The sequence below is a fragment of the Dicentrarchus labrax genome, unplaced genomic scaffold, assembly GCF_905237075.1.
Source record: "Dicentrarchus labrax unplaced genomic scaffold, dlabrax2021, whole genome shotgun sequence".
Taxonomy (NCBI): Eukaryota; Metazoa; Chordata; class Actinopteri; family Moronidae; genus Dicentrarchus; species Dicentrarchus labrax.
In genome coordinates this window covers 12,503,302-12,518,430 of record NW_026136708.1, presented here as the reverse complement: position 1 = coordinate 12,518,430, position 15,129 = coordinate 12,503,302, and the positions used below count along the sequence as shown (strand labels likewise).

Genomic DNA, 15,129 nt, shown 5'->3' with positions numbered 1-15,129 from the left:
AATAACATATTCACAAAGCAAAATGGCAATTTTAAAAAATGTATTTTGATTAATTTTAATGTTACATTAATATTATTGTAAAAGCAATGGCAAAAACTAACAATTACTTTATTACGATGTATTTTAAGACCCTGGCAATAATCATATAAACAGACATTTTTATTTTTATTGTTGAAGAATTGGAGTTCATTTTTGTCTGTACATGCACTGAATATGTGCATACCTATGATAAATAAACTAATACAGGTGCTGAAGAAGCCAATAATTATTTAAATGTTTGATGTGACAATAAATAAATTAATTTAGACACACAATCTTCTTAATTTCGGTACAGACACATGTTACAACACTGAAAAAATCTCACTGTTTATTGAAAACATTGCAGAATAAACCTCCTAAAACACAATAAAATACATATAAAACATATAAAATACACAAATAATCAAGGTGTGTAACTAGTCTTAACTTTATAACTTCAGATTTTTGTAGTTTTGAGTGTAGGGCACAAACACCAAAAAATATATTTTTGTTTTAAAATGTATCTTGGCTACTATTTATCCTTGCAGTGGAATGGATGGATTTCTGTTCATTTATTTTAGTAAATATATAATATAAAGCATGACAAATACTGGGGCTGAACAGTCCTTTTTTCATAAGCACAAAAAATAAGGACGCATTAAATAAGGATATTAAACATTTGTGACAGCTGAAAAATAAACTTAGGTGAGGCAAGAAGCAGATTTGTGTATACAAGTTAAAATCTCTACTGACACCAATGCCATTTTATCTGCAATAAGCTAATATATATTGTTGACGTATAGGCCCAGGTGATTTGTTGATCCAGGCTCATATGAATACACTTCACAAATCAGTCCTTAGAAGATGCATACACAACAACAACAACAACAACAACAATCACACTCTGCTACAGCTTGTGATAATATTAATGCGCTTTTACACTGAGCACACATTTCTATTAGAAAACTATAAACGTACTGTAGCTCCTTAAAACATCCCTCAAATACACAAAGACTGAACTCATAACAAAGGCACATAAGACAGTTGATGTTTTAACATATAGCTGCAAACTTGTGAGGATAATTTACCTGTCTGTCTGCATGGTAAATGTATAGTGGTCAGGTCAAACTGTGGGTTAAACAGTGGTCAGAGTTTGAAGGTGTGAATGCTTTTGTTTGTGTCTACGGAGTCAGCTGCCAACTGTAGGTAGTCAGTGAAAATCCCAAAAAGTGTTTGCACTGTTTGATGTTTGAAAGTTCAGTCAGTTAACTGCAATACATCAGGATTAATCAACTTAGTGTGACATGACGATAAATGTCTGATTTCTATCTTGTGCTGCAGAGAAAATTCTGACTAAATACAAACGTTATAAAGCAAAAGTACATTACACATTTCCTGCACTTGCAATGCTGAATTTATATTCTTCATTAGCCACAACTGAAGAGCTTTATGGCCACAGATGAATGTACGTTTACTGTTCATTTCATGGTCTGCAGATAGCTCTCAGCCATTGTCCATCACAAAAGATCAGGAACTTCAACAGCCTGATTTTTGCATAGCAATCTGGTCTGTGCACACAGGCAATACCCAATTAGGGCTCTCAGACAAAGAAACCTGTGAACTGTGAATGTCTTTACCAACAAGCACATCCTATCTGAACAATGCTGTATGTGTCAAAAAACAGAGATCAATAAGTGCTGTTGTGGATGTGACACAATAGCTGTCAAGTAATTTTCCCACAGAGATCAACAAGAAAATAATCAGAAATAGTGTTTGGGTTTTGTTTTTTAGGACCATGCTACAGGTCTTTTTCAGTGCATAATGCTAACTTCTTATTTAGCCAAAAATGTCATCTACTCCACAATGATGACTTAAACACAGTTGCAGATGTATCCCATAAATCATATAAATGGGGATGCAGTAATAACTCTGGCACTTTTTTACTTCATGTTGCAATAATCTCTTCACCTTCACCCAAAGTAATTAAATATGATTTATAAAATTGACCCTATAATTGACAAAATAACAGTCAAGGATGTATAAAAAAATGACTGATGTAAAAAAAAAAAAAAAACAACAACCTTTGTCTGTTTTTAAAAGTACATGTAACCATAAAAGCGCATTCCTGCAAACCTTGTCTAAACATGTGTGAACAAATTAGTTTGTCTGTGGTGCTACCTGACCTCCTGACTTGTTCCCCCCCTCTGAATCAGATGAAGGTGAGCCATTCAATGACAAGTGCCCATTGCTGGGTACTTTTGAACTGAGGTTTGTGTATTGAGATTAACTTTGTTGCTACTGAAGAGGGCCAGGCTGCATAATTTCCTACATAGATCAGTATTGAGGAGCAGAACTTGGAAGACCTGCATCTATATAAGACATAACTTATATTATTTAACATTTAAGATTAAATGAAATACAAAATCACCAAAGAAAACCATTACAACCCCATGATAACATACAGTATGTCTAGTTACAGAATCACAGTCGGGAGGACAAACATTCAATTTGAATTACATATCTTGTAGGTTAATATAATATATAATGCGCTGTAGCACATATATTTAACTGTCCACAAACGCAGCATGCATATACAGCATTGGAAACTGGCCATATAGAAATATTTTATATATATATTTTAAATAATGTAAAATAATATGCAATTTGACTGGAGATTATTAAATACAGAAGAACATTTATACATTTGTGTTATCAGGCCACAAACTGCTGCCCCTGAGGCTCTAACCCGTTGAGGAAATGGCAGTTTCCGACCGTCTCTCTTTGAAGGCTACAGGTCCATTATTGCTTCATCCATTCCAAAGCGGATAAATGTTTTCACTACCGATGTGTATTGAGCATGCAGATTCCATTAAAAACCCTTTAAAGAGACATGCGGCCGCTCCACCGTCCCAGGTGTGATGCCTTCACACCTCCACCGGCCTGCAGACGTCTGAAGTTGCTCCACGGCCGCTGCAGCGCCAGCCGGCACTGATGGTCGCCCCATTCACACATACAGGCAGCACCACCTTTGATCGCAGGAGGATTTAACCCCAGCGAGCGCACAGGTCTCAAACTCAGTCAGTTTGAAGTGAGACGTTGAGGAACATGTCTTCTGTTCATGGGAATATGCGCGTCGGGGATCTGAATCATTTCCAGATGTATCACGAAGGAGCTCTGCAGATGAACAGCATGGTGAACTCAGGTTGGTGGCTGGCAGCGCTGTGCGTAATTTACGCACAAGACCAGTGTCACGTTTCTATGACTCCTGCTTATCTAACGTTAGAATCTAACAATCTGTGCGTTTACTTTTCAGATTACGGAGCGTCAGATGTTACAAACTACTACAACTCTGCAAACTCTGTACCGAGGGCGGATAAATGCGTGGCAATACTAACCCACAGGCGGAAGAGGACCAACTTTACCCAGCAGCAAATTGAGGTGCTGGAGAAAGTTTACTCAGACACTAAATATCCTGACATCTACCTACGGGAGAGACTGGAGGCTCTGACCGGGCTACCGGAGTCCAGAATTCAGGTACTTTAGTGGTTTAAAATCCCAGCTCCCTCAGATATTTATTGTTCTATTGTGTTTGTTTATCTATAGGTTCAACTGTGCTCACGTTTGTTTTGTTTCCCTCCAAATTTCAGGTGTGGTTTCAGAACAGAAGGGCCAAGTCTCGTCGCCAAGTTGGCTCATCAGTGTCAATGAAGGTCGCCAACCCGCCAGCAGCTGGCCCCTTCAGCCAACTCCAGAGCAGGATGGGACCAGAGAAAGGTAATTATTAGTCATACATGTTTGTGTTCTGGTTCAGTTGCACTTTTTTCACTCGAGCATTAAGTGGCCTGCTCAGCCATAGTGGTTCCTCACAAAAAATAACTTCTAGTCCTTCCATTTAAGTTATGAATAAGGGTTTTTGCTACTGAAAACACTTCATTTAAAGTCACTTAAGTTTATTTAATAAGTAACTACAAAACTCTCCAGTGTAGGGACTAGAGTAAAAGAGCAAAATACAAGTTTTCTTACATTTCAGAACCGTTTTCTCTTTCAGTTTATGACAACAATCATGGAACTGAGGCACACAGGATAGGAGGTTTCCGCCTGGAGGACAGTTTCAGACCTACAATGCACCAAAACACAGAGGACGCTCACAGAACCAGCATACCCACCAAACCCGGCAGCTATGAACACACATCCATCTCCTGCATCTACGACAAGGAGGGAACCAGAGTGAAACCTGAGCAGATGCAGCGACACGAGCTGAGCGTTAACGTGCCATGCTGCAACGTCCATCTATATCCCAAGGAGAATGAGCATCACCCCAAGATTGAAGACAGCATGACTGGCAACCAGGGTCCAAAGGTTCTGGTGGAATACGACAATTTCCCACCTAACAAGACCATTGGACCAGAGATGAAAGTTGTGATTCCTCCTATCCCGACCCAGAATAACTTCAGCAGGTCATCACCTAAGGAAAATGGATGCCAAATCCAGTATCCACGAATGAGGGCCACAGGGGACAGGTTCAGTCACTTCTCCCCGATCCATGCCACTGAGGCACAGGACTTTACGGACTCAGACTCGGACTGGGAAAACGAGGCCATGGCTGGCTTTGGTGGCTTTATGTGACGCATCATAAGAGCTGATGTAAAGAAAGCTACATGTATCATAAGAGGCAGTATACGGTTCTTTGTTTGTTTGCATAAAAAGAAAATGTGTATTTATTGTAAAATAGTAATAAAACCATTGATTGTAAAAGAAGAAAACTGTTGATTTGTTTCATCTGTTAATAAAAGACTAAAAACCAGAAGAGTAGATACTGCTTTGCAATATTACGTTTAATATAAAAAGACGGAAACATTTATATACAATTGCCCTGAGGCACTCTCATATACAACTTTACAAAACTGAAAAAGGAGATTCTCTAGGAAAAAACGTCTGACTTGAATTTTTAGAGGTTACATCAGTGATGCAGGCTTAGTGTGGGGGTTGCAGCAACAGCCATGCCAAATATGGAAATGCTAAGATAATCTTAGGGAGTAAAAGGCATCAAATCCCCAGAGTTCTCCTTTATAAAAATACCAAAAATCTCTTTTCAGTGCACACAAAATTATAAAAGCCATTTCTGAATACACAGCAGAAATGTTGACAATAGTCCTAATAATCAGAGATATTGTACAATTATCTACAATAAACAATTTTATAAAACATTCTTTAGCCTCCCTGTGCTTAACATCAGTGGAGCAACAGAACACAACACTTACAGGGGGGAAACTTCAGAGATAGCAAAATATTGTTTCATAACCATACACACCTACTCAAAAATAAATAAATATGGACTATAAAAACTGTAAGAATCAATGTTTGGCACATGAAACCAATAAATAACCATTGAGTTTGTTGTGGATGTGGATTTGCGGCAATAGTTTAAGACTATTTCAGGTGTGTGTTCAATTGGGTGCACCAACATTTTCATACAATAAAAAGGGTAAAATACTTATGACATCCTCCCTCCCATCAGCACAAAGCTCCAGGGGTTGGGGCAGAACTCTGAGTCATTTCACGGGGACATCCAAATTCAGATTGTATGGTGGTGGTCCACAACATTCATGTGAGCTTTTTGTTTGCAGTCTTTTAACAGTTCAGGTGAAAGCACCATCTCAAAAGACAATATTAAATGCCCCACATCTCTGTGTGTGCATGCACCTGTGTGTTGTGTAAATGATTCAGGTACTCAGACTGCGTTGGTGTTGTTGGCAGCAAATGCATGCAGGTTGCCCAGCTGACTAAGGCCACTCTGGATGTGTGCCACGTGGATTTCAACATTATTCTGGAAGCAACTGGAAATACAGAAAAGACAATAGCTTAAGAAATGTTCAGTACTTTGAGGGTGACTGAACGGTTATTGGTAGTCACACCGACACGAACAATAACAGAAATTAACATATTTCATTACTCATGTATGTCATTGACACAGGTAGATCGATAGATCAGGAAGTGTAGTAGAAACACTGCATGGTCTTCTTACCTGAGGTTGGAGGGATCAATAGATGCCTTGATGTCATTAAGGGAGTCTGTTAGAGATTTAAACTCAAATGAATTCAGGTCTCCTCCATCTGCCAGACACTGTAAGAAATCAGGCAAACTCGAATCATGAACAGGTTATCAAAGTAGTAGTCTCATTTAAATATTGTGCAGTCTACATAGAAATAGTGTGAAAGAAAGTTCACTACAGACTTATGAACACATTGATGTTGCTGCCAAATGTGTGCCGAGCTAAAACAATATGTTCCAACATGAACTCATGTTGTCAGAATTACATATTTTAGAAAATCTGTGAGCAGGAATGAAAGCAGACAGCAGCACAGCGTTTATAAAGCCTCTACCTTGATCTGTAGCAGCAGAGCTGTGAGGCGGGAGATGAGGTGTGTGAGGCTGGGGTTTGTCACACTCTGCTGTCCGTCCTTCGTTGAGTTGCTCAGCTGCACCATCTGCTGGGCTTCTTCTTCACAACGCCGCCGCAACTCTGTGGGATGGTCGGCTGGAACCATGCCCTGATCTGGAGCAAGCTGGATGGACACATGGTCATTCACATCTTTAACAAGGCTCTGTTCTTTTTTTTTTTCCAGATAAAGACTGACGAGGAAATGAGAGACTAGAAATATCAAAACAGGGTGTGACTATCGCAGATGTGCACACTTTCCTGTACTTTGCTTCATAGGCAATAATTAGTCATAGTACTGAAGTGTAACTATTGACTTACCTCACAACAGAACTGCTGAACTTCATGAAGCACCTTGTTGAGATCTTTATTGAGCTGTTCAAGCTCAAGCACTGTGGTAGCATATCGCTTCTGGAAGTCAAGGTCAATAGGCATAGAGTACGACTTCTAAACACAAAAACAAAATCAGTTTTAGTTAGGCTTGAAGTAGACATCTCAAACGTTTCATAGGTTCTGAAGTAATTATTTTGTTAAATGATGATTGTACCAGTTTCTCTGCCTCTGTGTTCATTTCTTTCAAGTGCTTGATGTGCTCTTTCTTGATCATGAGGATCTTGGACAGCCTTGTCTAGTAATGGAAAAAATAAGATGAAGAATTTGAAAACAAAGTGTTACAGAGTTTTAGGAAGTCTGATTTTAGTTTTTTTTGGTTTTTTTAAGTATTTTTTTTGGCTTTTATTGCCTTTATTTGATAGGACAGCTGAAGACAGACAGGAAAGGGGGGCAAAGAGAGGGGGGATGACACGCAGCAAAGGGCTGCAGGTCGGATTCGAACCCTTGGCCGCTGCAGCAAGGACTCAGCTTTGGTACATTGGTCGCCAGCTCTACCCACTGAGCTAACTGGGCAACCCAGATTTTAGTATTTGACAGGAATAATTTACCACTTGGACAAGGAACTTGACAGGAAATCCTCCCAGAGTATCTCCCTCAGCACCAGGCAGTTTGCTCCTCCATGGTGACTGGTTGATCAGAGGGTCATTGTCCTGTTATTACAAAAGAATGACAATGAAGTAATTAATCTTCATAAGCAGGAAGAGGTTTGCAAATATTTTAAAGACTTGTCCCAAATAGTGCCCACTGTTTAAACACTGATGTGCTGTCAATTTATTATCATTTATCATTTATTATCATTCAAACAGATTCATGACAAAGTGAATAGTAGATTATTTTGACACACTGCCTGAACTGTACTTATACAGTAAATCCACTTATCTATTGTAAGCAAATCTGAAAATACTTTTGCATGCATGCATTTACAGCCTGCTTGTACTAGATTTGTTCAACAAACCATCTCAGAATTACTGGCTGCCTGACCAAGTACCAGTTGCAGTTGAGGAAAAAATCTACTCACAGCCAAAGCAGGTTTAAAACCCTATCATATATCATATAACCACTGTGTGACGCAGTACATCTATCTATCATTAGATGCAGTTTTACAGTACCATGAGGACAGGAGTGGTAGCGGACGGGTAATGGCCTCTAGGCGGAGTCATGAGGTTCTGCATGTAGCGTGTTGTCCGATGTTTCTGGGCAAAGGCTGAAATGGGCATGGTCTCGTTGGGCTCATTGCTCTGGAAAACACAATCACTGGATGTTATTATTAAACTCCTTTAGTACAGCTATTGCACATCTTACCATTTTGACAATTTTACTACATTATAATCTGCATTTAAGTACAAGTGGTAAAAGCCTGACAAACTAAAGATGTTACATGTCTAACCTCAAACACACTTACAGTGGAGCCTTTATCTTAGCCAGGCAACAGGCAAATCTTACCAGGACTTCGTAGTCAGGCACAGTGTGTGTTCCCAGGCCACTGCGGTCAAAGGTGACACGATAGGTGGCAGCGCTGGTGTCCACTGCATCGATCTGACCTGTAAACAACCCATCATGGACGCCTCGGAGTCGAGCTGTGGAACAAAAAGAAAACAAAATCAGAATTCGTACTGGTAATATCGTACAGATCTGTGTGACATCCTAACATGCACTATTGGGTTTGAATTTCCACGTCAGCTAGTTTACACATAACAATGCAGTCACTGTATTTATGGTTCAGGCCATTCACTCTTAAACATTCTCTTATTTCATCTCAACACACAGTTTAATGTGTTTCTTACTGTCCTTTCTGCAGTCCTTACTATTCCTTGCTACTTTATGATCAGTTCAGGGAGAAAATTATCCTTCTGTTGGATTTTCCTTTTTGTGATAAGATATCAGGCAAATGTAACCTGGGTTGCTTTGCAGGTCATTTTACTGCAATGAGACTAGCAACCTAACATTAAACCAGTACAGGGCTGTCTGGCTGCTATAAGTGCCGACAGTGGTATGTTTTCATCTCAGTCATCTCACCAGTGACTTTGGTTCCTATGATGAGTGGCAGGGGGATTTCATCTGGAAGGTCTTTGCAGTTTGACACATCAGACAGTTTTCTTTGCTGCAGTAGGCGCATCTTCTGCCTCTTCTGTCTCAGCGCTGTCCGCTCCTCAGCAAAGAATGCTGACGAACACCTGGATGGGACAACAACGCATAATGCTTCTTTCAAGACTTTGAAGAAACAGAGTTATAAGAAATACAGGGAGAAAACAATTACATACTTGTCTAATGTGTGTCGGACAAAAATAAGGACAAACATGATGAATGAAAATGGTAGGTAGAGGCACAGAGCTTAAAGAATGCAGCATACCGCCGAGGTTTCCCCATCAGTCTCCTGATTGTTCCCCACTCAACCCTTGTTAACTTTCTTGTTTTTAGGTTGGGGAAAGACTCCTTGAGACACAGGCAGAATTCATTGTCACCCTCAAAGAGAGGTCTGGAAAAGAAAATAAGAAAGAAATATTTTTTTGGGGAGAGAAATACACATACAACACAACAAAACACAACACAACATAACACAATATTGTCCTACAAACATTTCTTCTACTTGATTCTGAAAATCAAATTGCAGCTGAACTCTCAAACCCTGTTCAATGTAAGTACTGAATTGCTCAATCACTGTTGAAGCATCTCTGAACTGAGTGCAATTTATCAAAATTAAATGTTGTCTTCTGAAGGTGAAAGTGACTTTACCTGTCAATATTGGAATAGAACCATTCATAGATGCACCATTTGTGAGCTTTGGGTAGCTTAAGAAGGTTTCTTAATCTCAGCCCTATTTTCTGCGATGCCTTTTTATCTGGTGTCACCACATTAGAAAATTTCTGTCGAGAAAAACATTAAAACAATTCAGTCATTCCACATACAGGTAAATTTGTATTCTAAAAAATAAAACATAAAATAAATTCAACAAATGCTGGAAGTAAGGTTATCTTAGACAAATTCCCTTTTATTCTTCCTCTATGCAAGGCAGCTTTAAACATGTAATTTCCCATAAATTATTCACTCATCAGCACACCAGTAACTTCTTGTTCCCACAACCAAGCTATATAATTATCATTGTAATTTTAGAGGCTCAATAGTGGAGAAGCAGGAGAATAGTGAGAAAGCACAATTTTTAAAACGCTTGTTGACGTCACTGACTTTGTTGGTCTTGTTTAACAAAGGCAGCGGCATGGAGTTGAGTCTTACTCCATGGTCTGTTACTTTCATCTAACAAATAAGGAGCCTCAATGTTTTCAGAAACTCTATGTGCTGTTATTGCTCTTTTACGACAACTACTGCTAATGGAAACAAAACACAGAACACAGGAAGCTACAGGTTGCCTCCAATTCATTCTCGCTAACAAGCAGCATATCTCTTGCCAGGACTGGCACCCTCAATGTGCTCATTGTATTTTTCACCCTTGCTCTAAATCAGCTACTAGAAATGGCGACAAAGACACCGAGGCTATCCATTGAATATCCACTTTGAGTCAATAAAAAACACACAACTTGTCAACATCATTAGTTGGGCTTTTTTGTAAGTGAATTGATTCTAAATTTAGCAAGGAATGGTAAAGCGGATTTACTATAATACTATACTCTATATGGCAGATACTACAACTCTGTGATATACCACAGTATTCAATTCAAGGAAACTGTGGTGACACTTTCTGTAAAGTAATAAACAACATAACGATAATGCGCTCTTCTTTTGCTAGTGTAGGCTAACTGGACCCAACCGGCACAAGGATGCTAACCTAGAACCGGGTTCTGCCCCTTAAAAGAAAGTTTTTCCCTGCCACTGTCACCAAGTGTTAGCTCACGGCAGGAATTGTTGAGTCTAGGCTAAACCTGCTCTACATGAAAAGTGTCCTGAGATAACTTGTTATGTTTTGGTGCTATACAGATAAAATGGAATGGAATTGAAATAAGCCACTACATATGCAATAGTAAATCTAACACTGCAGCACAAGTAGGCTCAGTGGCAAGTTCAATTCCGGTGTTGAATGCTTAGCACCCACACCTTCACACATCACAGGCGCAATCACAAACAAGCTCCATAAAGTAATGCGTTAGTGCGTCTGCCAAACACTTTCTTCACACTTTCTAGACCAGCCTCAATAGCAATGGGAGAGTAGGAAGCACCAAATTAATTGCTCTTTCGACTTTGAATCACTTTCATGGTGTGTGTGTGTATAGGGACACACCAACTGCAAAACTATAGGCCAATACAATGTTTAAAATAACTATTTGGCCAATATTCTATGTAAACATTGATGTTTTTTGTTGTTATCTAGTCACCCTTTTGTGCCAGGGAAACAAATAAATACACAAAGATAAGCAATTCTGCCTCGTTGCAGCTCAGTAGGTTTCTCTTCTCATCCAAGGTGTGAGCTGCAGAGCTGAACAGCAGCTCACTGTCGGGGGTGCTGCATAGAGCACATTGGTGTTTGTGTGCAATTTGTGCTGGTGCTAGAAAACGGAGGTGATCATTTCTCCAATACCCAAGTTGGAAATAGCTAACACAACATTTAGCCAGTGCAAAATTGATGACACACAACAGATAAACATCGGGCACTGATACTGATGAATGCCATCTTATTTACTGATAGGCTGATGTCAATCAACGAGGCAAACATGGAATTGGTGCATCCCTAGGTGTGTAATCTTTACCTGTGGTGTGGTGGTGACCCTTTGGCTCCTCCGAGGGGATCTGGAAGGGAGACGCTGCTGGGGCTGCTCATCCTCCTCCCGAAACAAACGACTCCTCTTTGAGCTCCGTGTGGGCTAGAAGGACAAATGTCAGACAGGAGTTTATGAATAGTGCCAATAATGTTCCAGGCACAAATATTTTTGTGCATTATTATCATCATGTAAAAAAAAGAAAATCTTTAGCAGGAGAGCAAAAGAACCACATCTGTGACTTGGATATGCAAAAAAAACTTAGTTTAATCAATGCAATCCTTCAGATACACACTAGATTCAGACAATATGAATCAAGCATAATCAGTATGTATTCAGGCAATCATTTTCTATTAGGGAGCAACAGCCCAGAGAGAGCATAACATGCCATTAGGACGGAGAGAATTTTCTGGGGAGATGAAAATATCCCCCTTCAGCACACTGCCACATGTTGCTTTGCATTGGGTGGCAGTATTTTCTACATCACGTCCTGAAGTGTGGGACAAGCCACTACTGCCCATTTCAGTGCAAAAAAAATTCAAAAGCATTGATGTACAGTAGACCACATACAGACAAGTTGCATGTGGAAGACAAATTCCTTCCGAATCTGCATTCCCACATCACACTGGTGTAAATAAAAACTTAATGAAGTTAGATTTAACTATTCAGCTAGAAAAAACTGCTGCAAACTGTGGCTAATAAGATCACAACACTTCCACATTAAACAAGAATCCCTTCAAAAGGTCCAATGTTTAACATTTAGGAAGATCTATTAGAAGAAATGGAATATAATATTCATAGTGTTATCATTAGTGTATAATCACCTGAAAATAATTGTTCTGTTTTTGTCATCTTAGAATGAGCCGTTGTTATCTACAGAGGGAGGAGCTCATCTTCCACAGAGGCTGCCATGTTGAACTGCCATGTTTCTACAGTAGCCCAGAATGGACAGACCAAACACTGGCTACAGATAGAGCCTTACACATTTTTCAGTTTCACAGCCTAAGTAGTTTCACCTAGACACTTGGAAGGCTGAGCTGTATTCAAATTGTAAATAGAAATCTGCAACTTCAACGCTAGCTGCCACTGAATCCTACATACTCTTCCTTTAATAACGGGGTAACAGACTACATTATTCAATTATTCATATATATGAAGAATATACCTGTTTCAAGTAGTCACATAAAACACATAAATCCTGTCTTGAAAGAGCCTACTGCCATTTGCAGATTAGACCAATAACACTAAGGTTCGGGAAAATACCAGACTGATTCATTACATGCCTTCAAACCAGTTAAGATTTCTGGAAATGTTTTCATCCTCAAGGAGAGCAGAAGGAGTTAAAACATGTGTATACAAGGGAAGAGGCTCAAAAATAATCTGCACATGTTTAAAAAAAAAAAACATAATGTCCTGATCAGACATGAAGAGGGACTACATTTCTAACACATGTACAATAAAATGCAATCCAATAAATAAGCTCTGAAAATACTACTATATGTAAATTAAAACAGCAGGAGAACATTACTAACTTCACAGTGTCTGAGTTTATGTTTGACTTTATTGCCTCATATTAACTAACCAACATCACGTTGCTTACCGTGTCCATTGTGAGGGAGGAATGTCGTCCCCTGGTGTTGTGGGCTCTTGGGAAGCTGTTCTTTTCATTCAGAGTGTTGGACAAACTCCCTTCTGTATAAAACAAACAAAAAAAGATGCATTTATTATATATAACAGTGTAAGGAAATCAGATACAAGACTCCAGGGAGACCTATTCATCATTAAATGTCACATAAATCATAGAAGATGTAAATTATTTTTTAACTTACAAGTAAGTCTGGAACAGATCATTTTCTTATATGTCCTAACACAATACTTTTATCTTTGCCAATATGGGGACACAACTGCACTGGAAGCAATTATAGGATAATTAGTTAGTGTCCCAGACTTCATCAGCCACAAATGTATGTAGTGTTGGTTGTCACTGTAAGCTTGTAGCGATATCATATAGAAGTCTAAGCCAATAAAAGATTTGAGATTTCTGAACCCTAATCAAGGAACTTGTGGCATATATGTCACCTAACACACATACAGACAAGATCAAATCAGCATCAGAATAATCTCCATTGACCAAGTATGTTGTGGCACACAAGGAATTTGACTCCAGTTACACACAGTGCCAAGCACAAATGTACAGAAAGATGGACAGCTAAAAATACTGCCCACATACCTTTTAGACTGACAAGTGCCTCTGCTGAGGAGCCTGAGGAAGTGAACAAATTGGGCTAGATCAATAAGCAGTAAGACATTAGGAAAAACACATATGTCACACATAACCAACTACAACATGCTGTACATATTTAACTAAACATGTCACTGTGACAAAAAGGCAATTAGCTCATGCCCTTTAGTTTTAAGATAATATGATTAGGTTTATTTTAGCTATCAAAGGAAATGTCTGCAAATTACAGACGTCTATAGGACTGTCCTTTAAACACTGACTAACGCTAGGTGAAGTGAAGTTAGATTATGGCTAGCGCAGTCAGTTAGGCCTTAACCCCCAGTTTGAGCTGTCAGGCACGGGCACAACATCAGCTGGACAGAATCAACATCAACGAAATGAGCTAAACGAGCTAACGTTACACCACGATACGACCCGGAGATAACACGTAGTAACGTTAACTACGTTCACGTCAACTGAAATGAGTATTTCAGCCGGTAATAGCCAAATAACTTTCTTAGTTTCCAAGCTAGATTCCCCTTCAGCAGCTTGTCAGACGCGTTACCACGCAACGTTAACCAGCGCTAACGTACGTTAAACAGAAGGAAGCTGTCACTGAAGACTAAAAAACAAAACAAAAAAACTAACGTTGTTTTCTAAACAGATAGCTCGCAGCCAGCGCCGGTACTTTGCCACATACTAGAGGTTAAAGCCTTCCTTTTGTTATTGGTGCTCACGCTGTATGGCTAGCAGACGTTAGCTCGTGGCTAAGCTAACGTTATTTGTTTACCCAGTTGGGCTAAAGTAACTTGCTCAACTCCAACATTAGCCATGGTTAGCCCCTGGTGCTAACCAGCGTTAGCTGACTTGGGACACACCGGCATCTCTTTGCGTCTAACATTGACTTTATGAACTCTGCCCAAAACTTACGATATTCATTACACGGACAACGATAGTAGTTTATCGCCAAATGTTTATTTTACCACTACGGGACCGCTGCGTGTTTACAAGGCAAAACTCCTTGAATTTGTGTTGTTACTCACTCTCGTCTAACAGCTGGTCCATCTCCGCCATCTTGAATTAGCCGCGCCGCTTTTTCAAAGACCTTGTCAAAATGCATTCTGGGTCGGGACACTATCTGGAGGGCAATTTGAGAAATAAAAAACCTCTAATTTACCAATAATCACTTTATATTATGTATGCGCACACACAAGTATGTTAACCTAATATAAATACAACTTCTCCCAACAAAATGTGACAGGAAATGTTTGGAATAACCGTTTCAAATGCAAAACTGGAAGTCAGAATAGGCACCCAGCATCCCTCCATTGTTTCATACTGCACTTCACTTA

The 15,129-nt window shown here is 39.4% G+C and overlaps 2 protein-coding genes across 2 annotated transcripts; one reads left to right on the top strand and one right to left on the bottom strand.

Moving 5' to 3' along the window:
- Positions 1 to 2,685: 2,685 nt before the first annotated feature.
- mixl1 (Mix paired-like homeobox) lies at positions 2,686 to 4,728 on the top strand. Its single transcript, XM_051408541.1, has 4 exons — positions 2,686 to 3,220; positions 3,332 to 3,552; positions 3,666 to 3,792; positions 4,067 to 4,728. Exons 1-4 carry the CDS (start codon positions 3,124 to 3,126, stop codon positions 4,642 to 4,644), a joined length of 1,023 nt encoding a protein of 340 aa, XP_051264501.1. The 5' UTR covers positions 2,686 to 3,123; the 3' UTR covers positions 4,645 to 4,728.
- A 107-nt stretch (positions 4,729 to 4,835) lies between these two features.
- Positions 4,836 to 14,898, bottom strand: lin9 (lin-9 DREAM MuvB core complex component). The gene is made up of 15 exons (XM_051408538.1): positions 14,821 to 14,898; positions 13,787 to 13,819; positions 13,157 to 13,248; positions 11,548 to 11,661; positions 9,584 to 9,714; positions 9,201 to 9,326; positions 8,867 to 9,024; positions 8,294 to 8,427; positions 7,960 to 8,088; positions 7,399 to 7,500; positions 7,005 to 7,085; positions 6,779 to 6,904; positions 6,402 to 6,584; positions 6,044 to 6,141; positions 4,836 to 5,855 (listed from the first exon to the last, which is right to left on the bottom strand). The coding sequence occupies exons 1-15, from the start codon at positions 14,849 to 14,851 to the stop codon at positions 5,750 to 5,752; spliced, it is 1,644 nt and encodes a 547-aa protein (XP_051264498.1). The 5' UTR covers positions 14,852 to 14,898; the 3' UTR covers positions 4,836 to 5,749.
- Between the last annotated feature and the right edge of the window lie 231 nt (positions 14,899 to 15,129).